The sequence below is a fragment of the Panthera uncia genome (genome assembly GCF_023721935.1).
Source record: "Panthera uncia isolate 11264 chromosome B3 unlocalized genomic scaffold, Puncia_PCG_1.0 HiC_scaffold_1, whole genome shotgun sequence".
Taxonomy (NCBI): domain Eukaryota; kingdom Metazoa; phylum Chordata; class Mammalia; order Carnivora; family Felidae; genus Panthera; species Panthera uncia.
This window is the reverse complement of record NW_026057582.1, coordinates 95,100,753-95,126,843: the sequence shown is the minus strand read 5'-3', so window position 1 is coordinate 95,126,843 and position 26,091 is coordinate 95,100,753. Positions and strand designations below refer to the sequence as shown.

Here is a 26,091-nt window from a genome sequence, read left to right as displayed (position 1 = left end):
TTCTCTCATTCCCCATAGATACAAAGATGGGTTAGCAAGCCTATTGTGGCTCAAGACTTTTAAGTTGTTCCGGAGGGATTTGGAGGGTGTCTCCTCCTAATCTTGAAATCCTGGAAAGCTTTCAGGACCAGGAAGTTTTGTTTAAGCTTGGTGAACTTGTAGACCCAGATCAATTCAAGAGGTAAAGGAATCCTGGAAGCAAAAGGGTAATTTTTTTTTTTAATTTAAACAATTCCCTAGAGTTTCTAGCAGCCCTTAAAAGTTGTGTTTTACATTTAGTTTGGTCATTAGAGGATTAAAATAAAATTAATTAATAACAATGAGCCTAACAATCCCCGTTATGTTAAAAGTGAATAGTGTGAAAGAGTATTGACAAAAAGTAATCTTAAACTAATTTAAACTTACTCCATCTTTTTTGTCTCTTCCTAGTGCTCCATGAAGAAACTCCATTGATACATCTTCATTTTCATCTAGCCACTGCATGACAAAAGGCTCAAACCACCTAAAAAAAAAAATAATAATGTTACATACCATAAAAGATGTCATTTGCACATAATTAATAGTGAATACTGCTCTTTCCTTACATGAGAGTAATTCAGGACCTAAAATCTCTTTTCATTCCCTTTTTTGTAGTTCTGTTTCCTAGAGACCTTTAGCTTTATGTCACCAAACACATACATCCCTGTTTATCTACTTTCATTGTCTATCTCTTTCTTAGCTCTTCCCATGGTTTTTAAAATAAGCTTAGTTCCCACTCCCCACCCTACAATTCCCTTTATAATTCAAAATTTTATAAAATGTCAATCATGTGTGCTGTGTCCCCTATTATGCCATTCTCTCCCTTTTTAGTACTTTAGTGTTGGGCTTCCGCCCATACTGATTATTTATTTTCCTGTAACTTATCCTAGGTGCTCACCTCTGACTTGTGATCTGTAATCCATCCGAAGTTGGGTTTTGTGAATGGTCAAAGTTTCAAAGTTCGTTTTTCCATGTGGAGGTGCAAGTACAAAGCATCTTTTATTTTAGAAGATAATCCTTCTCCCTGCTGCCTTTAATTGGCATCATTGGTGCATATCAGGTAATGGCATATGTGGGTTTGTCTCTAGACTACTTTGTCCTATTGGTCTATTTTGTCATACACTAACACCACTTCATTTAATAGCTGTATCTTTTGATTAAGTCTTCATAACTAATAGTGCAGCTCTCAAGGTTTTTTTTTTTTTTCTTCCTTCGTCTTCAAGATTATCTTGGCTATTCCTAATCCTTTGTATTTCTGTACTCATTTTTTGATTGAATTTGTCAATTTGCACAAAAATATCTGCTGAATTTTTTTTTTATTTTTTTTTAACGTTTATTTATTTTGGAGACAGAGAGAGAGACAGAGTATGAACGGGGGAGGTGCAGAGAGAGAGGGAGACACAGAATCGGAAGTAGGCTCCAGGCTCTGGGCCATCAGCCCAGAGCCCGACGCGGGGCTTGAACTCACGGACCGCGAGATCGTGACCTGAGCTGAAGTCGGACGCTTAACCGACTGAGCCACCCAGGCGCCCCTCTGCTGAAAGTTTTAATGGGATTGCATTAAGTCAATAAGTCTATAAGTCAATGGGGGGAGAATTACTATCTGTACAGTAATACACCTTTTAGGAACATTGTGTATATTATTAAGTTCATCTTAAATGTCTCTTAGTAACATGTCTCTAAGTAACACCTTCTAGAAGTAGAAGGCTTGCACATCTTTCATCACCATTTGTTTCTCATGATTTTAATGATATTTAAATGGTAAGGTTTATATGTAATTTTTTAATTGCCTGTGGGTATTATATAGAAACTTAATTAACTTTTACATAGACTTATTCTCTTTTTAATTCTATTAGTTACCCTGTAGTTTCTTTTGGGTTTTCTAGATGCACAATTATGTCATACACAGATATTGACAGCATTAATATATGCTTTTGGAATCATTCTATTTTTTCTATTTCTTTCTTGTCTTATTGTATTATATAGCACTTTTAGTACAATGTTAAATAAAGGTGATGTTATCAGCTCTCAGTGTCATTTTTTTTATCTCAGGGGGAAACTTGCAAAATATTGTCAATAAGCATAATGTTTGGAGAGGAAGGGGATCAAGATGACAGAGTAGGAAGATCCTGAGCTTTTGTCCTCTCACAGGCACACCAAAATCTATAATTATGTATACAACTATCTCAGAGAATGAAGTGAGGAATAACAGAACAGATATTATCTGTTAGCCACAAGGAGACAGCTAAGACAGGTGGAGAGGTGGTCTAGTCAGGACTGATGCCTGTCAGTGTAATGACCCACAAGAGGAAGGGATACTGTAACTGTCCCTCCCTGAGGAATAAGGGGTCTGAGACCCACATTAGGCTCCATAGCCCAGACAACCTCACCAGGAAAAGGAGCACCCATAATATGTCTTTGGAAACCAGCAGGGCTTATATCCAGAAAAGCCAGAGAGCAACAGAAAATGGAAACTCTACTCTTAAAGGACATGCACTCAATCTCACTTACTTTGAGTCCCAGCACAGAGGCAGCACTTTGAAAAGCACCTGGGCTACCTGTGAAGGAGTTTCATTGACTAATTTTACAGCATGTGACAGAAGAGTGAGGATCTGTTGGAATATTCTCTGGGAAGAGAAGCCTGGCGGACACCATTTCCTTTTCACTTCTCTTCTATTTAGTTGACCTAGCCCTGGTGGGCACCTTTTCTGACACTCTCTATCTACTGCACCCAGTGCCCCACCCTGCAGAATCCCCGCCTAATCCCCTGCCCTGGCCTGGCTCTCCTCCCAAGTGGTTTCCTACACTGCCACATATGGCAGGAGACTTCAACCAGTTGTGGGGCCCCTTCCAAGCAACCTCCTGCCCTACCACACATGGTGGCCAGCACTGGGGTTCCCTCAAGCAATGCTGCCTCGGTTTGGGCGCATGCCAATGCAATAGAGCACCTGTGACAGTAGTAGCCAGACCTCATAGCCAGTCAGACCTCACAGTCAGCCACACCACAGGAGACCAGATATGGAAGCAACCTAAGTGTCCATGGATAAATGAACAGATAAAGATATGGTACAGATATATAATGGAATATTATCAGCCATAATAAAAAAATGAAATCTTGCCACTTGTAACAACACCCCCAGAGGGTGTAATACCAAGTGAAATAAGTTAGATGAAAAAACACAGACGCCATATGATTTCACTTATGTGTGAAATATAAAAACACCAAACCAACATGCAAAAGAGAAATCAATTCACTGATACAGAGAACAATCTTGCAGTTGCCAGAAGTGAGGAAAGGGGAAGGATGTGTGAAATAGAGGAAGGGGATTGAGAGGTACAAACTTTCAGTTATAAACTAAGTAACACATGGAAATACAATATACTGTATAGGAAACATAATAATATTGTAACAATTTTGCATGGTGACAGATAGCAGCTAGATATATGGTGATCAATTTGTAATGTATATAATGTTGAACAAGTACGTTGTACTCCTGTTTGTCGACTACATTTCAATTGAAAAACAGGCACAATGTTTGTATAGTCGTTTCTCTTTTGAAAGAGTGTGTCTTTATTATATTAAGATAGTTCCCTTCTATTTTTAACTTCTAGGAGAATTTTATAATAAACCGGTCTTGTATTTTATTAAATTATTATTTTGTATCCAGTGTAAGGACTGTAGGGATTTTCTCTTTCATTCCTTAAATGTGGTGAATTGCATTCATTACTTTTAAAATGTGAAACTGATCTTGTATTTCAGGAATAAATACTTCTTGGTCATGCTATATTAGTCTTTTTATAAACTACTGCATTCTATTGGCTATGCTATTTATTTATTTTTTAAATGTATGCTCAGAGAGAAATTGTTCTTTAATTATATGTCGTATTTTCAATAAGTTTTAGTAGGTGAAAATATGCTGAACTCAACAAATTATTTGAGAAGTTTTCCTGCCTTTTCTGGAAGAGTTTGTGTAAGAGTGGTGACATTCTTCTTTAAATAGTTGGAAGAATTCCATTTGGAGCCTCCTGCACCTGGAGTTTTTGTTGTGTGATTTTAAACTATGGATTCAAATTTTAAAACTTATGGGCCTATTTAATTTTTTTTACATTAGCCTAGTAAGTTATATAAAGGAATTGGAGATTTTGTCTAACTTCTAAATGTGCTGGCATAAATAATGTCTTTTTATGTTTTACATTACCTTTAGTAATGTCCTTTTCAGATAACAATTTGCGACATCGGTTTTTCCTTTTCATTTCCCATTGGTCTTGCTAAGTCTTCTTTTATCTTTATCATATTTTTAAAACATCAAATTTGGCTTTGCAATTTCTTCCATTTTAAAATTTATTTTTGTTTCAGGTCACGTTGATCATTTTCTTCCTTCTACTTTCTTTTGACATAATTTGGTTTTTAAACTATTCTTCTGACAGGTACACTATTGATTTTATACCTTTCCTCCCTCTCACTACAGAATCATAGAATTCTATAGAATTTCTGTCTATGGAATTATAGAATATCATTCTATTTCCTGTTTTAGCTGCAATCCACAAGTTTCAATATGTCATATTTTATTATCACAGTTCAAAATATTTTGTAATTCATTCACACTGTGATTTCTTTTTTAACTCATGAATTAGAGTTTTCTGCTTAATTTCCCTATCTGGTCATTTTCTAGTTATCTTCTTAGATTGATTTCTGGCTTAATTCCACAGTGGTACTAGAATATACAGTATATATTTCAATCTTTGAAAATCCATTAGACTTCCTTTATGGTCGAACAAATAGTCTATTTTGGTAAATGCACTAAGTGCATATGATAACAATGTGTGTTTTGTCATTTGTTATAAATTGTAGATAGGTGTGTGTGTGTGTGTGTGTGTGTGTGTGTGTGTGTTTATAAACAATTCCCACAAAAAATTATGGAACCCCTAGGTGACCAGATACAGATATAGATACAGAAGAATAAATATATTTAAGTATGTTATTTGTGTTGTTGGAACTTCTGTATTTTTACTGACTTTTTTGTCCGAATGTTTAGTCAGTTGCTGAAAAATGTAATCTCCAAGTAGCATTGTAGATTCATTTTTTCCTTTTATTTCTGACAATTTTTGCTTTATATATTTTGTTAACATGTTATGAGATACATTTACATTTCTAACTGATATATCTTTTGTTAAATTGCTTCTTCAATCATCACAAAATATTTCTATTTCTCAAAATTATCTTATTATTATATTTCTTACCTTGAAGTCTCTTTTAATATTAGTATCTTGTGAAAATTTTATCTCAATTATTATTTTCATCCTTTTATTTAACCTTTCTAGATGCATAAATTATGAGCCAGACAGTTTGGTCTTACTATTTTATCTGGTAGGCCAGTATTAATCCATTAATATTTAATGATTACATTCAATTTTCTGATATATTTAGTCTTAAAAATATCATCTTGCCCCCCCACCCCCCGACCACACACACACCCAAATTTCCTGCCTGCTCTTTATTCTTTGCATTTTCCTTTCTTACCTTTAGGTATGTTTTATTACCCTCCACCCTACTGTGTTATGAATACACAATGTTGTACCTTATGGGGTTACCCTATAAATTATAACATATATCCATGACATATCCATGACATATTAGAGGATTTTTAAATTTTTTTAATGTTTATTTATTTTTGAGAGAGACAGAGACAGAATGAGAGTGGGTTAGGGGCAGAGAGAGAGGAAGACAGAATCTGAAGCAGGCTCCAGGCTCCGAGCTGTCAGCACAGAGGCCGATGCAAGGCTTGAACCCATGAGCTGTGAGATCATGACCTGAGCCAAAGTCGAACTTCAACTGATTGAGCCACCCAGACGCCCCTAGAGGATTTTTAAATTGGAGTATTTTACTCTTTGTGAACAATTCAAGGATCTTACAACATATTAACTGCATGTGTTTATCCAATTGTCTTGTACTTTACTTCTATGTATATTTTCTTCTACAGATTTTTAGTTTTTAAACAGTTAACATATTTTAAATTTTATTCTTTGCATACATTTTGTAGTGCATTATTTGCTACATTACTATATTTTTATCTTTAGTCATTTTCATTCTATCTGAAGTATGGCTTATATATTTTTGGTGAAGGTCTGCTGGAAATGGATTCTTTCAGCTTCTCAGTTATATAAATATACTTATGTCACTTTGTTTTGAAAGGATATATATTATTTTTGGAAGGATATTTTTGATGCTTATAGAACTCTAAGCTTGTTAGTTGTTTTCTTTCAGCACTTAAAAGGTATCATTGCAGTATATTCTGGTTTCAGTCACTTCTACTGAACAATCATCCACGAGTATTACTGTAGCTCCTTTGAAGGTAAAGTGTCTTCCCTTCCTTGACTTCAATAAATGGAAAGTTTTTTTTAAATTCTTTTTTGGTTTTAAGCAATTTTCTATGATGCAATGACAGGTAGTTTTTCTTGCATTTAAATATTCTGCTTAGGACTGATAGAAATTCTTGAGCTGTGGTTTCATGTTTTTTTTCATCCATCTTACAAAATCCATACACTGTGCCTTCTCTCTTCTCCTTTTCTGGGACTCATTTCTTTGTACATTAGACCTTTGCAATTTGTCCCATGTACTCTTTGTTCTCTTCTTTCTTCTATATTGTGTATTTTTTGTCTCTCCCTCTATTATATATGGAAAATTTCTCCAAATTTATTTTCCATTTTTAATCCCCTCTTCTGCTATATATAATCTGCCTTTAAACCCATTTATTACATTCCTAATTTCATCTTTTTTCAGTTCTGCAATTTTCATTGTATTTTTCTTATACAAATTTATTTTCCATTTTCAATTCCCTCTTCTGCTATATATAATCTGCCTTTAAACCCATTTGTTACATTCCTAATTTCATCCTTTTTCAGTTCTGCAATTTTCATTGTATTCTTATTATAGAATGTTGAAATTCTCTCACATTTTGAAGATACATCAAAGCCTATGTCTGGTAAGTATAATGTCTGCTTTTTCTTGGAGTCTAGTCACTTGGTGCTGTTGCCTGGCTGTCTAATTTTTTTGTTGAATATTACATATTATCTATGAAAAATTATGGAACCTTTGATTGGTCATTTTCTCCTGAGAAAAATCTAAATTTGTCCTTGTATTTACAGGATCATAATGGAGACAGGGCTGAATTTTAGGCTGGGCCATTTCTAGTTCTTCAGAGCCCTGAAGGATCTCACCTGAAAGTCTGGGAAGTCTTATTTCTTAGGAAGTCTTGACCCCTCATTTTTGTCTCCCTAGTATTATGAGGCTGCTGACATATCTACTCAATTTTTAACCTCTCAGTCCCTGCTTTCTACTTGCTTATTTCTGCCTCAGTCTCCATACAAGGGCAGATTAAAAATCAGAAAATACCTCAGGGAGAAACTGTATGCAGGATGTTATGTTTACTTTTCTGGGGTTCCCATCTTTCTAGGAATTGACCCTGCAAGTCCAAGCAGCCTTCATAGTACTGAACACCAATTTTTATTTCTCCAGCCTAGGGAGATTGCTATAAACTAGGCTGCTATTCTCTGTTTGGCCACCAAGACCTGCACTGCTAATTGTCAAATGCATGGGAGCAGGGAGGATGGAGAGAAAAAACCAAACAAACACACAAACAAAAACAAAAAACAAAAAACCTTGTAGCAAATACAGGAATCACCTCAATGCATTTCTCTTTTCTCAGGACCATAACTTCTTAAATCCTGGTTGCCTTGATTTTTCTCTGATACTATTTAATTTTATTCAGCTTTTATAATGGTCTTCAGTATGCATGCCAGTCTGATTTTAGTTAGTGTAGTTTCGTCGAGACAGAGCCAAACAAAAGTGTCCAGCTAATAGCATCTCTTTTTTACAAGCCAATGATACTATCAGCTGCTTAGGCACATATATTTCATGTTTAACTCTTTCCTATTTCTTTTTTTTTTAATTTTTTTTAATGTTTATTTATTTTTGAGACAGAGAGAGACAGAGCAGAACGGGGGAGGGTCAGAGAGAGGGGGAGACACAGAATCCGAAGCAGGCTCCAGGCTCTGAGCTGTCAGCACAGAGCCTGATGTGGGGCTCGAACCCACGGACTGTGAGATCATGACCTGAGCCGAAGTCGGACGCTCAACCGACTGAGCCACCCAGGCGCCCCTCTTCCCTATTTCTTTTATCCTCATTTGTATTTAGTTGACAAATTATGTAAATTCTATCTTTGAAATCTCTCTCCCACACATACTCATCTTTGACATCCTTGCTACAATCATTTTCTAATGTGTATAGAGTTTTAACTTATCCCAGTATCTCACTGTACCCTATAAACTTCTATGAGAAAAGTCATACTAAATGGAAATTCATTACATTACTCCCTACCTTCTAAATCTCTTCCTTGTCCCCCATTCTCTGTCTCTTCCAATGCCCACAATGCCTAAGAATGTGGGGCAAGCTTCACAGCTTTTATTTATAATAATCTAGTTCAAAACTACATTTCCTATCTACTCATTTTGTAAACATATCCTATACCCCACTAGAATGGCATTATTTCCTGTGGACCCTAGCCCATATATTCCTAATTCCATAATAATGCTCATAACTTACCTTTTAATCTAAATGCTTTTCTTGCCATAAACTGACCAAATTTTCAAAGTCTATATCAAATGCTACTCCATACATAAAGATTATGTAGAGTCCTCCATAGGGTAATGTCTCTCTTCTGTGAGAACCCACTGCACTTTGCTTGTGCTTCTTGAATTAGTGCTTATTAAATTTTGCCTTGCTTTATCATGAATTTTATACTTATTAGTATCTCATCAAGCACAAGCTTCTTCCAGGTTGCAGTCTTTATCCTATTCACTATTGTCCTATAGCACTTGACATGGTGCCTGGCATATGGAAGACCCTCGTCAATAGAATTAAATAGAATTCTGATAAATGTCAGATGCAGAGTATTATAGGTCTGTGTGCTTAGAAATGTATTTGATACAGGCATATTTATGAAAATATTACCTGTCTAATTATAACTTCTATTTTAGAAATATGCATTTCTAAGACATTTTTCAGTTTAAATTAAAGGGAAAAATCTGAATATAATGCTCAGTATACAAATAGCTTCATTTTCCCAATAAAAATCTGAGTTTGAGCACTTTCACAGAAAATAACCTCATTATGTAAGCCATATTTGTTTTGTATTTCTTTTCCTTTGAGTTGAATATCCAAGTGAATGCAACACAATTCAATTAAATATGTAGCTGAAAAATGCAACACAATTCAATTAAATATGGTCTGAAAGAAATGCAAGTCATTTAATGTTAATTTTATAATAGAAATGTCTGCATCCACGCAGAGACTATGAGAAGAGATTTTAGGGCTTCATAATTCAGGTATAATTTTTACAAGACTATGAATTGAAGACTTGGGGGTGAAAATCACTACTTACAAGGAATATTCAGGGACAGCATCCTTGAAGGCAGGAAGCTCTCGCACGTATTCATTATAAAACCATTTCACTTTGAAATGCAAATTCATATAATCGGTGCTCTTGCATAACCGCTGCTTCTCATGTTCTATAACAGATAAAATCAAACATTTAATAAAGTTTGGTTTGCCAACAATGCTGCTGTATTCTAATCTACTTTTATTAGTGGTAATTTAAAAAGGAAGAGAATAGCATATTTGAGGTAAAATCTAAGTGAATTGTTAAAGACAGACCTGAAATTTCACAAAATGCACAAAAGCATCCTAGGTCCTCTGTAGAATAGGGGAAGTAATAATGAAAAGTAACTTGAATGTTCTAATGTGCTTACCCAAAAAAGGTGAGAATTCTGATGTAAAGTGTTAGAACCTACCAAACCTTTTCTATTTATTTGCATGCTTTCATATTTTGACACTTTTAGCCTGATGCAAAGTTCTAGGGAGAATTAAACTCTAAGCATGGATAAAACATGAATCAAACTAGGAGACATAATCCTTGATAAATACTGGCAATGTGAATGAGTAGATCACATTTCTGGCCTGGATATTTAACATTGAAAGAATTAAGAGTTGAAAAGGAGAGGAAATATATCAAACTTCTAAGCCAGATGATTTCTTCTTCCCCTTTTAAGCTCAGCTAAAATTATTTTGTACCCTGTGGCTCTTTTGACATTTCTTTAGCAGGATTTCCGAATATGTGACTTTTTTTTCCTTTTCTTTTCTTTCTTTTTTTTTTTTTTTTCTAGCTTAGGAAGTATAGCTTAAGACTGTTTCTTTCTTTTTCTTCTTTTAAAATCTGGATATATAGTACTGGGGAACAGTGACAAGTAATAGTATTACTGAACATGTTTATCGCTGCTTCTCCCCTCCCTCCAATATTAACATCTCTGCCAATTCTGGCTACAAATATAGATATAACCAAACCCCAAATATTCCAGGCTATAAGTTGAAGTGTCCTCTTACAAGTTCTGCATGAGGTCTGTGAATGTTTCTTAAGCAAAGTTCTTTGATTCATATTGGAGACATCCCATACTATACATTTCAGACTGAAAATACTAACTGAAGCAATTAAATTGTTATACACAAATTGAGGGCATCTTTGTTTTCCAAAATGTGACTATAGAGGGATTTAAATACCAATGATAAACACAGGAGGGAACACAACCCCCAATCAAACATTTTCAAATTATCTAAACAACTATTCAAGACAATTTGTAGAGATTATAATTGTAATCTAATGTTATACATAGACACAAGAATAAACTAGTACTTATAGACTAAACTCCCAAACAAAATTATGAACTAGGTAACATTTTGCTTCAACTCCCTCCAAATTTATTTCATTCTTTCTTTCTTTTAATGTTAATTCTCCCCAACCCTTCTCCTCAGATGTCTAGTATCCCTCCACACCGTAAGAGGAGACATTTATTTGATAAACTCATAGTTAGGAATTTAATGCAACACTACCCTCAAACCCAGATAAAATAAGACCTTTGTCTTAACACCCACACATTAAGAAGACGCTACTCGTCACAAATACAAACTCAAAAATTAAATAGATTGTGGTCACTCGGGATCTCATACGTGGTACCCACAGAGTGAGCCAGAACCCTAAACATCTGCTCTTGTGACTGACACCACCTGCTCTTATGATTAACACCCTATAAGCTCACAGAAACACTTTGGACTATCTTTTGTTCTATATTCTAAAAACAAGAGATGACTACTTCCAGATGCTACTAATGTTTGTAGACTGCCATTGCTGACAAAGAAATAGATACTGCTTTGGAGTATAGGAAGAAATTTAAGCTATGGAAGCATTTAAGAGAAAGGGCAAACTAACTCACCAGTTCTTTCTCTGTATGGCATAAATCCAACAGATTACTGCATAACAAAGTATTATTTCCAAGTTTTAAGAAGTACCCATTTTCTTTGGTTTGAATTTATGCATTTGAAGCCACTCATGAATCAATGAGGCATGCAAAACAGGTGCACCTGCTGGCTGGGGAATATTTTGAATACTAAATCATTCATATGACTCTCAAAATTTGTATATGTGTGGTTCTAGATGTAATATACATGAAGCCTGAAATTCTTTGGCAACTAGCTATCTACTGACTTCTAGAATTATCAATAGTTTTATTTTTGGAATTTAAATTTACAAGGTTTGACTTACTAAATTTTAGCTTTATTCAAATGATTTACAAAAAAACTTAGATAATTTGCATTGTGTCCTCATTTTAATAAATATTTTTAAGTATCTTTGAAGAAAAAGAGTTTTCTGCAAACTATATACAAACTATATCTGAAAGTACATTTGGAAATAATTTAAAATTTTTTGTATAGTTTATGTTAAATTACATGAAATTACATAAATTACATTCAGTTCATGTCTATTTTGAAGGTAATAATATTTTATGTTTTAATCCTTTAATATTAAGATTGTGTGTAAACTTAAATTGGATGGGAAAAATATAAGTGCATCTCAGAAAAGAAAAAAAAAGGAATAGAAAAAGAAATAGAAAAAAAGTTCAGTGACAAGATATAATTTTTTTAAGTTTTACAGAGAGATTTTTTAATCTTAAGTAGACTCCATACTCAGTGCAGAGTTTGATGAGGGGTTGGATGTCATGACCCTGGGATCATGACCTGAGCCAAAATCAATAGTCAGACGCTCAACCAAGCCACGCAGGCACCTCTATACTTGAAAGTTTTATATCAGGAAAAAGTTAAAGAGAGCAGACATCATGTGACTTAGCATGACTGTAAATAGAATGCAAAACATTTAAAATATTTTATTATAACTGCCTAATTTGTAACTGTGCTGAAATAAAGATGAAAATACATTTTTCTGAAAGAAAAATATAATTTATGACACTTGGACATTTACTTTGAAAACCTAAACACTGCCACCCAGAACACCTAAATATACACATTGATAATTAAGTTGTATTATCTTTGACATTTTGCCAATATGCAGCCTATTAAAAAAGAAATGTTTTTAATCTCGTCAATATACAAGGACATTTATTTGTTGAGGTAGGAATATAGAACTACATTGCATTCAACAGTTTGTTAGCTTGATTGAGAAATTATAAATATTTAGGTCTATGGTAAGTGGGGCTCCATGTGTGCTCTTGACTTTGCAAATGTTATCAGTGAACCTGACTTGATGTGTTACCTCTTCCAAGAGTGTTTGCACATTAACAGAATCCTGGAGGTAAGGGTAAGCCAGTTCCAGCTAATACCAGGAATGTTTATTTAGCATTTATCTTCTGCTAGGTCATGTAGGAGGGACTGTGGATGTAAAGATGAAGATCCATGTGCACAGAGCTCAGGAAGGGTGACATATAATACTACATGTAATACAACATGGCAAGTGCCATTATTTGATATGCAGAGGAGAATACTGTTTCTCAGAGGACACGAATTTAGCCCCACCTTTGTGCTTTAGGTGAACACTTAAATAGAGAAATGATTTGTGATTAGTCGTTCATTGCACAAAGAGGAATTTGAATCAAAGGACACATGTCATATAAAACAAGACATTTTTCTTTGAAGTACTATTTAATATATATGTGTCTCTTTCATGAAGCTCTATGTCTCCAATTAAGACTGTGGGTTTTCATCCCTTCTCTCAGGTTTTTAGATGTTTTATTAGTGTGAGTGAACCTTAAATTTATGTTGTACCATAAAAAGAAAAAGTTTACCAATCTTTGTTCCTTACAATGAAGTTATCTCTATACTTTGGAAAGCAGGTAAAAGCCAGCTGTAGGCAGTGTCCCTGTCAGTTTTTCAGGAAAGAATTTCAATTTATTTTCATAATCCATGTACACTTCACTTCTCCATAATTACAAAAGTCTTTTCTCCATCCCTATTTGGGTACTCTGTTCAGAACATACAGAACATCCCCGACTCATTCACTTGGACTCTGAAAGCTTCCTCAATTCCTACATTCCCCTCGTTCCTGCTGTTCCTACACTTCCAGAACAGAATCACCTCTAGATGTTGAATCTTCTGTAGCCACAGAGTAGCCAGGCTACTTTCCCTTCTTCCCCATCTCCCAAGTCTCTCCATTGTGGATCAGTATGAGAAAGGAGATAGGAAGGATACCAATGATCCTTTTGCAAAATGAAATCTAATACTGCTCTAGTCTAGAGACCATACTCTAGTTCCTAGGAATATACCTGACAGAATAGCTCAAACTATCAGGGTTTTACCAGCCTCTTTGCAGAAAATAAACTTAGAAGATTACTATTAGCTTCCTCCTTACAGAAATGCTTTCCCTCCCTATGAATTCTTTCCTATCTCTCGAAGTCATATTTCTCATGTACTATCAACAATATTTACTGCTGTCTGTGGACTGAAACAGGAGACCAGTACCATCTGTTTTCATTTTCTGCCAGTTCAACAAGAATAATGGACATCTTTACATGTATTATGCACTTCAGCTGATACAGCAAGAGGTTTTCAGTTTATTGAGTTGGTGATGTGAGCTTGATCTTGAGGAAAATGCAAACAAAACTGGAAAGGGTATGCTCCTGTATAATAAGGCCCACTTGTGATGTTTGTCTTTAAGTAGAAAATATTAATTATAATTTAAACATTTTTTAGCAGTGACTTGTAATCATTATTAGTGACTATAATCAGTATTAGTGGTGAATATAACTATTCGGCTACCAAACCATGTCCTTTTCTTCATAGGCATACAACCAAACCGTATTTCCCAACATTTCTTGCAGTAGGCCTGGCCTGTGACTAAATTTTGGGCCAAAGCAATGTATGCCATTTCCAGACTTGCCCTGAAACACCTACTCTGAAATAATCCTCTTTTCCCTCATTTGTTAGCCAGATGCTGAAGATCCAAATGAGGATTTCAAGGCTCCGTGGAATCAAAGAGCCACTAAAGGGTAGAAGTCTGGGTCCCTCAACCAATTCTCAGAAGAGAGTTGCCGAATCAGAAGTACCTACTTGGACATATACAAGTGAGAAATAAATAAACCGATAATGTATTAAATAGTTTGTTACAGAGTTGGGCTACCTGGAATTATATTCTACTGCATTACAAAAAGTTTTAAGATTGAGACCCACTTGCTAATTAACCTCCAAATTGTTTTCTACGTTCTTATTTCTTTTATATGTGTATATGCATTTATCTGTATATATGGATATAGATATTCAGGCTATTCCCTTGCTTTGCGAAACTGTGTTGGTAAAGCTATGTCTATCAGACCTCACTATGAATTCATCCATCATCACACAGGAAATCAGTTAATCAAACTTGTTAAGTTTATGTTAAGAAAACAATAAATAGGCTCTGAGAAAGGATCATAGAGGTAAAATAGATTAATGCCACTTTTTATTTTTCTGTCAGCCTTATTTCATACTTGTGGGCTTTCTGCTATATTCTGAGTAGTTATTATTACCACTTATGTGACTCTATAAAAAGTGAGCTGTTATTGTTCCAAAATCCACATGCCTGTTTTTCTTGGGTCTTTAGATATCCCTCCCATAATGTGTAATTATATATTATAAAGGGACAGTTCAAGTAAACTACAATTACATCCTAACTGCCACCTACCAAATATCAATGTAGGAAATAATATCAAATTCAAAATATTCTTCAAATTATCTTTAATTCAATTCAAATTATCTCCTGCTTAGTGCTAGACCACACTGACAAAGTTATATTTATCTCATAGAAGATAAATGACTCTTAGAATTTATTTAGCCATCAATCCTCCTACATTTTTAATTTTGGCAACAAAGATTTAACTAGCTCATTACATTTACCAAGTAAAACATTTAATTAGTTTTCCAAATTGCCGTACAATAATTTTGCACAAAATTTAATCTTTGACTTTCAATGCTAAATATGAATATTTTACTACCAGTATAAAACTGCTTTGCTTAAGTTGTGCAAAGACACTTGTTAATTTGAAAGTATATGCCTATTTTCCTTTAGATGGCATTTACAAGCATTTAATTGAAAAGAATATATTTTTTTTGAAAGTTGATGTTTATGCATGGGATTTTATGTATAATGCAGTAATGTACAATTATGTATTAGTATATAGGATGGGGTGGTATACACTCAATCTATTCTCATGCCAAAAGCAAATGGGCTGCCATCAACCATCACAGTGTGATTTTCTAGTTCTTAGTTCTTAGTTTTATTGTATAAACACTGTGTTGCCCTATAGTTGGTAGTGTACATTTTTTTAGGACTATCTTAAACATCCCTGTATTTTATACTGGTGATGATATGGAAGTTCTGGAAGGAATATCAAATAATAAATTGGTATTAGGGGCCCAAGGACATGATGTTTTGTGACATATTGTGTACTCACAAATCTAAAACTACATCACCTAGAAACTTTGGTTCTAAAAATAAATAGGTATCAGACTTTTATGTATAATAGATACATATAAACATTTATCAAAGATAACCATAAATTTATATTAACTATATATAGGTGGGGATCATGGGCTCCTTTTTATACACTGAAAGTGCTAAACCATGTAGTTAGAAGTAAAAAAGAAAAAGAGAATACAAGTTATAGGTTTCTATTTTAAAATAGCTCTATAAAGGGCTTATAATATCCATACATCTTGGGGTGAGAATCATATAAATTTAATATAAATCATATAATCATATAAATTTCTGGCTGCCAAAGTAAGCTGGTATTAAGAAGCTATATAGCTTGAAATAATAAAATAAAAATGAAAAAAAGTATATATATATATATATAACATGTTAGTATATATATATATATATATATATATACTTATATATATATATATAACATGTTAGCAAAAAGTAATTTGGACCAATGGGAAGCTTCCAGGGAGGAAAATCAGCCAACAAGAGAAAAGATTAAGTACAATAGTAAATTACTGTAATCAACTTTCTTAGGTTCAATGACTACAAAGCAACAAATATCATTAATTTTTGTAGGGTAAGAAAAAAATACCAGTTTCTTTCATGACACATTTCTGATAACCCGTCCTTAGCAAAACACTAGGAAAAAGAAAAGCCAATAAAATCTGCCTTACTCCATGACCACTAAAACTGATGCTAGAAGCAGTTTTACCTTTGAGAAGGAGTAGCTGACAGTCCTCACCATAAATGCAATCAATCTCTCAGCAGAATCCCAGAATGCATCTAGGCTCTCCAGGTTCATTAAACCAGGAATGATGTGGAATCAGACTTACTTCATAAACACACTCTGTTACATCTGTGGTGAGTTTAGACATATATCAACCCACAAACCTACACTGGCGGGTTTAGAATAAGAACAGTGCTTTCCAATGGAACTCAAACCTCCTCAACCCATCTCATTGTCATCCAAAACTTGAACTTTCTCTATTTCTGGGAAAAAAGTTATTCACAAATGAGCTGTGATTTGGCCACGTTTTACTTTAAAACTTTCTTTGCCAAATTTAAGTAGCACCATACCAACACTTTCTCTATAATCTTCATCGATGACACAAATTCCTATACTTCTGATGTGTTCTGAAGCCAACTCAGTATGTAGAGTTACTGAGCTCCAGAACACCCAGAAGGGGAAACATACCAGTTCATGACCTGGGAAAATAAGGAAGTAGTATGGAGGCAAGACCACATAATCTGGTGCTAGAAACCTAGAGATGGATGGTTGTAAAGGAAAAAGTGGGATGGGATGAGAAAGAGCATTCAAAATCAGAGAGGGCCAAAAGACTGGAATATAATGGTAAAATACAGGCACCCTGAACAGCTACTGGAATTAATTGACAAGTCATGGAGCAAGAGTGTGTGGCTGACAAGTTCAGATACAAGAAGGTTAGTGTGACTAACACAGAGTTGAATGGGCAAGAGTGGTGACAGCTAATTTCAGAGAAAAGCCAAGGCCAAATCACACAGGATCTTGTAACCTGTGAATAAGGACTTCTTCTCCTAAGAGTTATGCAGTAACACTGGAGGATTCTGGGGTAATTTACATTTGTAAAATATCATTTTGGATGCCGTCTGGAGACAGTAGGAGGGCATAAAAGAGACTATGCAGAACAAGCAATGGGTGAGGCATCTTAGACGTGGGTGGTAATAGTGATGATTCTGGTGGAAGTGGTGAGGCATGGGATCTATTCTTGGTTGTCTGTATTTCTGTCACATAACCATGCCTGTAACCTCTTCCGTTCCTAGATAAACTCTCTTAGAACAAATAGGGCGACTTAATAATTTTTTTTATTTCCCCACACTACCTTCTCTGCTTAGAACCATAGATGGGTGGATAGACTGATAGATAAAAGGATGGAAAGACTGTATCTGGCTCTTTTGCCATGTCTATTCCATCATTTTCTCTTCAGTCTTGCTGAGGATAGAGTAGATCATCAAGCAGACTGGTAGAGTACCTGCTCAACATTGGACTTGGTCTATAAGTGCGGTAGTTTATTAGCTTCTCATGGGGGAAAAGCCACTGCTTTCTTTGTCTTAAAAGGTCCAATCATCTGTATTAAAATAAAAGGCCTTGTTTACTTAGGTCAGTAAGTTTTTAAAGTAAGTATTGTCAATGAAATATTGACAATTTTACTCCCACATACATAGCTCATAGAAGCCACTTACGAATAATCAGTTTCATGTAGTTCTCAGAAGTTTACACCTTTTATTGCAATAACATTGCTTGTACCTTTTTCTTGAAAGACTCAAATATTTATGAATTTTACTTCTCATAGCTCCCTGTACTTTTTCTCATCACTTATTTAAATGTAACTTGTAGTTGAGATTCTTTTTCAGGATAAAATTGACTTCTATCAATTTCTATAAATATACAAAGATTTCTCTTTTTGGTAGATTTCAACTAAGCTATTTTTTTCTTTGCTTTCTGAGTTGCCATGATCTCTTTATTACTTATAAAGGAAAAGTAGCTAATTGATAATTCATTATCATAGGTGAAAAAAATCAGTTAATTTATATTTTAGCCAAAAGTTGTTACAACATCCTAAATATGTGATTACTTTTCATTTTATTATTGGTGGTAATTTTAATTTTATTAATAATTTTTTGGTAATTCTCAAAAGAGACAATAGTCTTTAAACATATAAAAAAATGCCTAACTTCATTTATACTTAAAGGTATAAACATTTAATGAGATGGTACTTATCAGTGTACAAAAAGTAAAAAATATACAGATTCATATATGTAACATATATATGAATTTATATATTTATATACGATGCATATTCATATATAATCTATGAAGTTTTGATTTTTAGGGAAAAATTGACAATATATGTCAAAATTTTAAATGCATGTATTTTTCTGGCAATTCTTTTTCTTAGAATTCTACTTACAAATGTATGGGCACATGTAAACAAAAAGTAGGGGTTTATAGGTATTAGCAAAATATTAAAAATAGTCTAAATATATACTGATAGAGAAAAAAGTATGTTTTATATACCCATTCTACTGAAAACAATAAAATTCTAACAAAAAATGAGGTAAATTTAAATGTTTATATAGTACTAGCCCCAAATTATACTGTTAAGTAAAATAGAAGGAGTGGGAGAGTATGAATGTATTCTACCACTGGTATGAAATAGAAAAAGATATGTACACATATACATATGTAGGCTTAGAACATTTCTGCAATTACACAAGAAATTGAAAACAGTGATCATATTTAGGGAAGACTGGTCTGATAGCAAAGAGAAATTTTTCATACACTATTCTTTTGCACTGATTATTTTAACCATGTGCATCTTACATTTTCAAAAACAAATACTTGATTTAAAAAATACAATTAGAGGGTCGCCTGGGTGGCTCAATCTGTTGAGCGTCCAACTTTGGCTCAGGTTATGATCTCACAGGTCGTGAGTTCGAGCCCTGCGTTGGGCTCTGTGCTGACAGTTTGGAGCCTGGAGCCTGCTTCAGATTCTGTGTCTCCCTCTTTTTCTGCCCCTAACCCACTCACATTCTGTCTCTGTCTCTCTCAAAAATAAATAAACATTAAAAAAAATGTTTTTTTAAATTCAACTAGAGAGGCCCCTGGGTCGCTCAGTCAGTTAAGCATCCGACTTTGGCTCAGGTCATGATCTCACTGTTCCCGAGTTGGAGCCTCGCATGGAGCTCTGTGTTGACAGCTCAGAGGCTGGAGCCTGTTTCAGATTCTGCGTTGCTCTTTCTGTCTCTGCCCCTCCCCTGCTCGTGCTCTGTCTGTCTCTCTCTCAAAAAAAATAAAAAAGAAAGAAAGAAAAATTAAAAAAAAAATACAACTAGAAACAGTAATGAGCAAAATAGAAAATTTAGGAAAACAAATCAGTAATTTTAGGAAAAGCTTAATAAAATCTTCCAGAATGCAGGGCTAATTGTTAGAGCAGAAAATTACAGAATGAATGACAAAGAAATCAGAGAGACTTCTATTACAGATCCAACATGATAGAAAAAAGTCAAACAAATGGGAGAATCAATAATAAAAGGCACAAGTAAAGAAAACCATCTTGCAGTGGGAAAGAGAGAGGAAAACAAGTATGAAGTTAAGGAATTCTCCACTAATGAAAAGATACTCCCATCTAGATATTAGTGAATAGATACATTTGCCAAAATGTCTGAAGGACAAAATACAGAAAAAAAATCTTACAGGCTTTTAAACAGAAAAACAAACATAAAATTAAAATAGGTTGGCTGTGTCTCTTCCATTCAGTAGGATGTGATAATGAAACAACATCTACAGAGTCATGAGAGGAAGACCTGCCAAGGACTAAAGAATTATATATTCAGTCTTATTTTTGACAGGAAGGCAAGGTACAATAGCTAAACCGTCTGGTTCCACTAATAAACAATATGTGGTTTATTGGATGTGGAGGGATTGGTTCCTTCTTTCCTAACAGCATGGGGATAAAGCTGAAAAGCCATACATTTTTATCATGAATCATTATTTTTCATTATAGAAATAAATCTATTGGACCCAAGGAGTTTCTATGTTAAAGCCTCTCTCTTAGACCAGACTTATGTCAGATTCAGAAATCTAATTACACAGGAATTACAATTTTTATTAAAAGATGAAAGAGCTACCACCAACCTATGCCAAGAAAAATGTTGAATGGAGAGATCCAAAAAGTGGTTATCTCTGGATAACTCTCTTCCTTGAAGTATTTGTGTTTTAATAAGAATTATTTTTCATGTTTATTTTGGAAATAATTCCAAAATAATTTGAAATATTTCCTCAAACAGTAGAGGAAAGTTCACAGAAGAAATACGTATTACCAGAAATATCATTATTCACAGATTTGTTATTCAACTATGACTCAATACCCTTCAAGATAATGCTCTGTAAATTATGTATCTCTAAATATATGTGTACAATTTGTGTAAATACTTTGTTATATAACCCACTCCTTTCGCTCAACATTTTTCCATGTCAATGAAATTAGATTTGCATCATTATTGAAAATTATTTCCAAGAAACTATGGTTTGTCTATTCTTGGGCATGCACTTTACCTATTTCTGTGATTATTTTTTGATCTGACTTCAGGGTCTAAGCTCTTTCTGCTGTGTCATACAACCTAATCAAGGGTGGTTTCAAGCAGAAAAAAACAACTTTTAGGTGGACTGTAGATCTAAAATTTTAAAGTAAAGTAATAAGCTTTTAGAAGAAAACAGGGGAGATTATTTTCATGTTCTTGGGTAGACAAAGATTACCTAAATAGGACAAAAATAGCATTAACAAGAAAGGCATTATAGTTACAATTAAGAATTTCTATTTATCTAAAGACATTAAGAGGGTAAAAAAGTCACAGACTGAGAGAAAATATTTGGAATACAAATATCCAACAAAAGGATAACATCTACGATACATAGTTTTTTTAAATATTAAGAATATATCAGACAACTCAGTGAAAACATGGGCAAAATATTGAAAAGATAGTTCATCAAAGAAATATCCAAATGGCCAATAAGCCTATGAAAAAATGGTCCACTTTATTCGTCATCAGGGAAGTGGAAATTAAACCACAATTTGAATTAAGAGCCATTACATACCTACCAAAATGACTGGAATGAAAAAGAAAACGACAATACCAAGCTGGTAAAGATGTAGAGTAATTGAAACTTTTATACACTTTTGGTGGGAGAGGTAATTATTACAACAACTTTGGAAAACTATTTTGCAATATCTGCTAAACTGAACATATGCATCCCTATCACCTAGTAAGTTCACTCCTTAGGTACACCCATGACAGATATATGTACACATGTATTCACTGAAAGAACATTCACAGCAGCACAAATAACCTTCATAGCCTTTATAATAGCCTAAGATCAGAAACTATCCAAATATACCTCAACAGTAAAATGTATGTACAGCTGCATATTTGTTCACTGGAATGCAATACAGTAACAAGAATAAAAAAACAAATATTTGCAACCATATGCATCAAACCACTTTATGTGTAAAATCTGCCCCCTCTCCAATAATGCTTAGCGCACAAAATGGAATATGCCCTATGATTTGATCTAAATGCAGTTCCAGAATAGGCAAAACTACTCTATGGTGTTAGAAGTCAATGAAGTGTATATTACTAGGGGGATTAGGTATTGACTGGAAAGAAGATGGTGGGGACTTCTGAGGTTCAGTTAACAGGTAACTTCAATGTGTGAAAATTTATCCAGATGGATACCCATGTTTTGTGCACGTTATGTATCCTGTAGTTCAATAAAATGTTTACTTAGTAAAAATAAACTCTATTTTAGGCAATGGTCACTAATTCCAAGTATTTCATGTACTTGAAGATTTATGCACGATGTCAGTTGCACTATGTCTAGACAATGTCACACTAGACAGTGTGAAAGACACAACAAATACTTTGGCATATTTCCTGTCCTTAAAACTTAACATCAATAGAATTACCACCTGAAAGTTAAAAATACTAGTAAAGAGTCCTCATTTGGCTCAGCGTAATGGACATTCAGGATCCAGGATGGCGTCACCCAGTGAAGGAGAAGCTCATGGATGTGAAACTAGGAGAACGACCAAGCTGGATATTGATTTGGGATTTCACCCCTAAAGAGATGGTTGGAACGTTTCAAAAAGGTTACAACTGGTTTCACAAGTATGTCAGTGTGAAGAAAGGGGATGTCACTGGAATTTCTATGATTCTGGCAGCTTATGTGCTTTTCAACTACTGTCGTTTTTACAAGGAACTCAAACATGAGCATCTACCCAAGTACCACTGAGGAGGGCCCAGTGTGGAGGCACATGCTGCATTCCTGAATCCTGGCATCCTTGAACCCTATCATATCCTAACTGAGAATTAACATTCAATAATGATGACTGGTAAGAACAAATATACAAACTAGTAAAACACATCGTATCTTTTAATTACACTTTAAACATTACTTTTATATAATCCATCTTCCACTTGTATTCATTTATCTACCTTTATCATTGTGTAAGCTAACAAATTTTACTCTTTAGGTGAAAGTTCAGACGAATAGAATCAATATATTTAGAGACTAATTAAGCACAGACTTTTCTTTTTTCTCACTCTATTTGTTCATGCTACATTGTAATTTAATTCAACTCAACAAGTCCTATTGATTCTGATGTGCAAACCACTATTCTTCATGCTGTGAGGATACAAAGGAAGCCTAGGACAGGCCCCCAACAGTGTATAGAAAGACTAATCTGTCCTTTGGGTTATGGATACATTAGCCAATTCCAGAGAACATGGAAGCCTGAAGACATGGACTTCAGTCTTGGCTATAGCAATTGCTGGTCTTGTCAGTTTGGGCAAGCCATTATGCCCCGACAAGTCTGTTTCCTTTTACAGTAAAGGGGACTATAACTATACCTTCCTTTCAGTGTTTTGGGGCTTGAGGGGGGAAATCCAGTGATATAACATTATATAATATCATATATTAACATGATATATCATGATATATACTCAACCACTGTTGTGTTTGAGTAAAGAATATATGAGAGTCCATTATACTTTTGTGCCACTTTAAAAAAAAATTTTTAATGTGTATTCATTTTTGAGAGACAGAGAGAGACAGAGCATGAGTGAGGGAGGGGCAGAGAGAGAGGGAGACACAGAATCTGAAGTAGACTCCAGGCTCTGAGAGGTCAGCACAGAATCCGACACAGGGCTCGAACTCACAGACAGTAAGATCATGACCTGAGCTGAAGTCGGACGCTTAACCAACTGAGACACCCAGGTGCCCCACTTTTGTGCAACTTTTATATAAAGTATATATTATATAAGTTATATATATATTTATGTTGAATATATATACTTATATAAAGTATATTTTATGTGAAGTAAAATATTACAAATTTCATTACTTCTGAAAAATGGAGACAAAGAATGGACTAAACAATGTCATTCCCTGCCACCATCATATCTAGTTCATGAAATACATTAAGAAAATATTAACTTCTATTTTAATGTTTTCACCTATGTATACTAAATTTTGTTGTATTCTTTTTTTTAGCATCTATGGAGATTATCTTATGCTTTTTATTCTTTTATCTATTAATATATTCCATAATATTAACAGGTTTCCTAATATTAAACTAGCTTTTTGTCTTTGTTTAGGTTGCTAGAACAAAATACCATAGTTTGGGTGGCTTATAAAACAACAGACATTTCTCACTTTTCTGGAGGCTGGGAAGTCCAAGATCAAGGCACCAACAAGGTCATATTTTTGGTAAAGTCCCTTTCCAGTTTGCGGACTGCTGATTTTTCTATATTTGAAGGGTTGAAGGAGCAAGGGGGTTTTTTTGACTTTTTTTTTTTTTTTTGAGAGAGAGAGAGAGAGAGAGAGAGAGAGAGAGAGAGAACGAACAAGCTGTGGAGGGGCAGAAAGACAGGGAGACAGAATCCCAAGCAGGCTCTGTGCTGCACAGAGCCTGATGCAGGGCTCGAACTCATGAACTGTGAGATAATAACCTGAGCCAACGTCAAGAGTTGGATGCTTAACCAACAGAACCACTCAGGCACCCCGCCAGAGGTCGCTTTTTTAAAATTTTTATGTATGTATGTATGTATGTATGTATGTATGTATGTATGTATTTTTTAAATAAAGGCAAAAACCACATTCAATAGGACTTCACACTCATGACCTAATTACCTACCCAAAGTCCCACCTCCCAATACCATCACATTGGGCATGATGTTTCAAGATATGAAATTTGAGGGACACAAACATTCAGACCATAACACCTTTCATTCTTGAACTAAATGCCGTTTTACCATGAAGAATTATTTTTGCAGTCTGGATTTGGATTTTGCCTGCTAATATTTCATTTAATGCTTTTGCATCAATATGTTAAATTTGATCACTAAAAAAGAAAAGGCTTAAATTGGTCTATTTCCAATGAAATATTGCATTTTTCTAGGAAATTATCAACTTCATTTAGTTTTTCAAATTTATTTGTATACAGTTTTATATAATAGTCTCTTCTGAATTTTTAAAATTTCTATTTAAAGGAATTTTCAGCGACTATTTTTCACTTAAAATATTTCATTTGATATATTTGTGCTTTTTTATCCTCTTTTCTTGACTAAATTAGCTGAAAGTTATTCTAATTTTTCAAAAACTAGAATTTTTAGTTATTGTCTGTACCTCATTTGTTTTTACCTTTATTATCTTCTTCCTTATTAATTATTTTGGTTTACTTTGTTGTTTTTCTTCCAGATTTTTAAGTTGAGAATACAACTCATTTATTTTCTACTTTACATTTTTATTGATCCTAGTGATTATAACTAAGTATTTTCTCTGATCAGTGCTGAAAATATAGCCTATAAATCCATGTAGTATTTTTATTATCATTATTTTTTCTAAATTCTGTAATTTGAGTTTTTATTTCTTCTTTCATCTAATAATAGAGAATATGTGTTTTAATTTTCAGTTAGGACCTTTCTTCATTACTGATACCTAATTTATTGCATTTTGGTTAGGGTACTTTTTTATATTTCTACCATATGGAACTTGTAATGCTTTTTTGTGATCTAACAATTGATCACATATATCAATTGTATTTTTCGTTGTCAGAACACACACACATTTATGTATATCTATATCATCTATATCTATCTATATCTATATCATCTATCTGTATACCTCTATCTATCTATCTATCTATCTATCTATCTATCTATATGACATTTATATGTTGTTTTTCCCCTTGACCCTATCTTGTTCATCTTTGTTTTAGTCTTAGCTTTATAGCTAAATCAACTAAGTGCTTACCATAAATTCTTTAGCTGGAGTTTCCTCAGTCATCTTTGATGGATAAAGGTCTCTTACTAATATATTACTCATAAAGGGTTCATGGATATACAATCCTTTGTTTACAGTTTCTTCCCTTGAGTTTCTGCAAAACATTGCTTTACTAACGTTGGCCTTTTGTGTTTCTTGAGGCATCTGATGGCAACTGATTTTTTTTTCCTTTTCATTTGTTCATTATGCCCAGACACTCTCTTGATAGTTTATCTTTGAAATCTAATAACTTAACAGGATCTGTTTCAGAGTTTCCAACTCCAGGTGGATTTTTCTAGTATCAAGTGGTCCTTGTCAGTACATACCATGGAGTCTTCTTTTGTTTCCATAAAATTT

General features: G+C 34.1%; 1 protein-coding gene across 1 annotated transcript in view; it reads right to left on the bottom strand.

Annotated features, from left to right (window-relative positions):
• LOC125910388 (protein unc-13 homolog C) overlaps window positions 1-26,091 on the bottom strand; it is a 339,112-nt gene that overhangs the window by 125,231 nt on the left and 187,790 nt on the right. The window contains exons 13-14 of the mRNA XM_049614136.1: window positions 9,459-9,585; window positions 406-502 (exon numbers count right to left, since the gene is read on the bottom strand). Of these exons, the coding sequence (XP_049470093.1) occupies window positions 406-502; window positions 9,459-9,585 (224 nt within the window). The remainder of the gene's footprint in view (window positions 1-405; window positions 503-9,458; window positions 9,586-26,091) is intronic.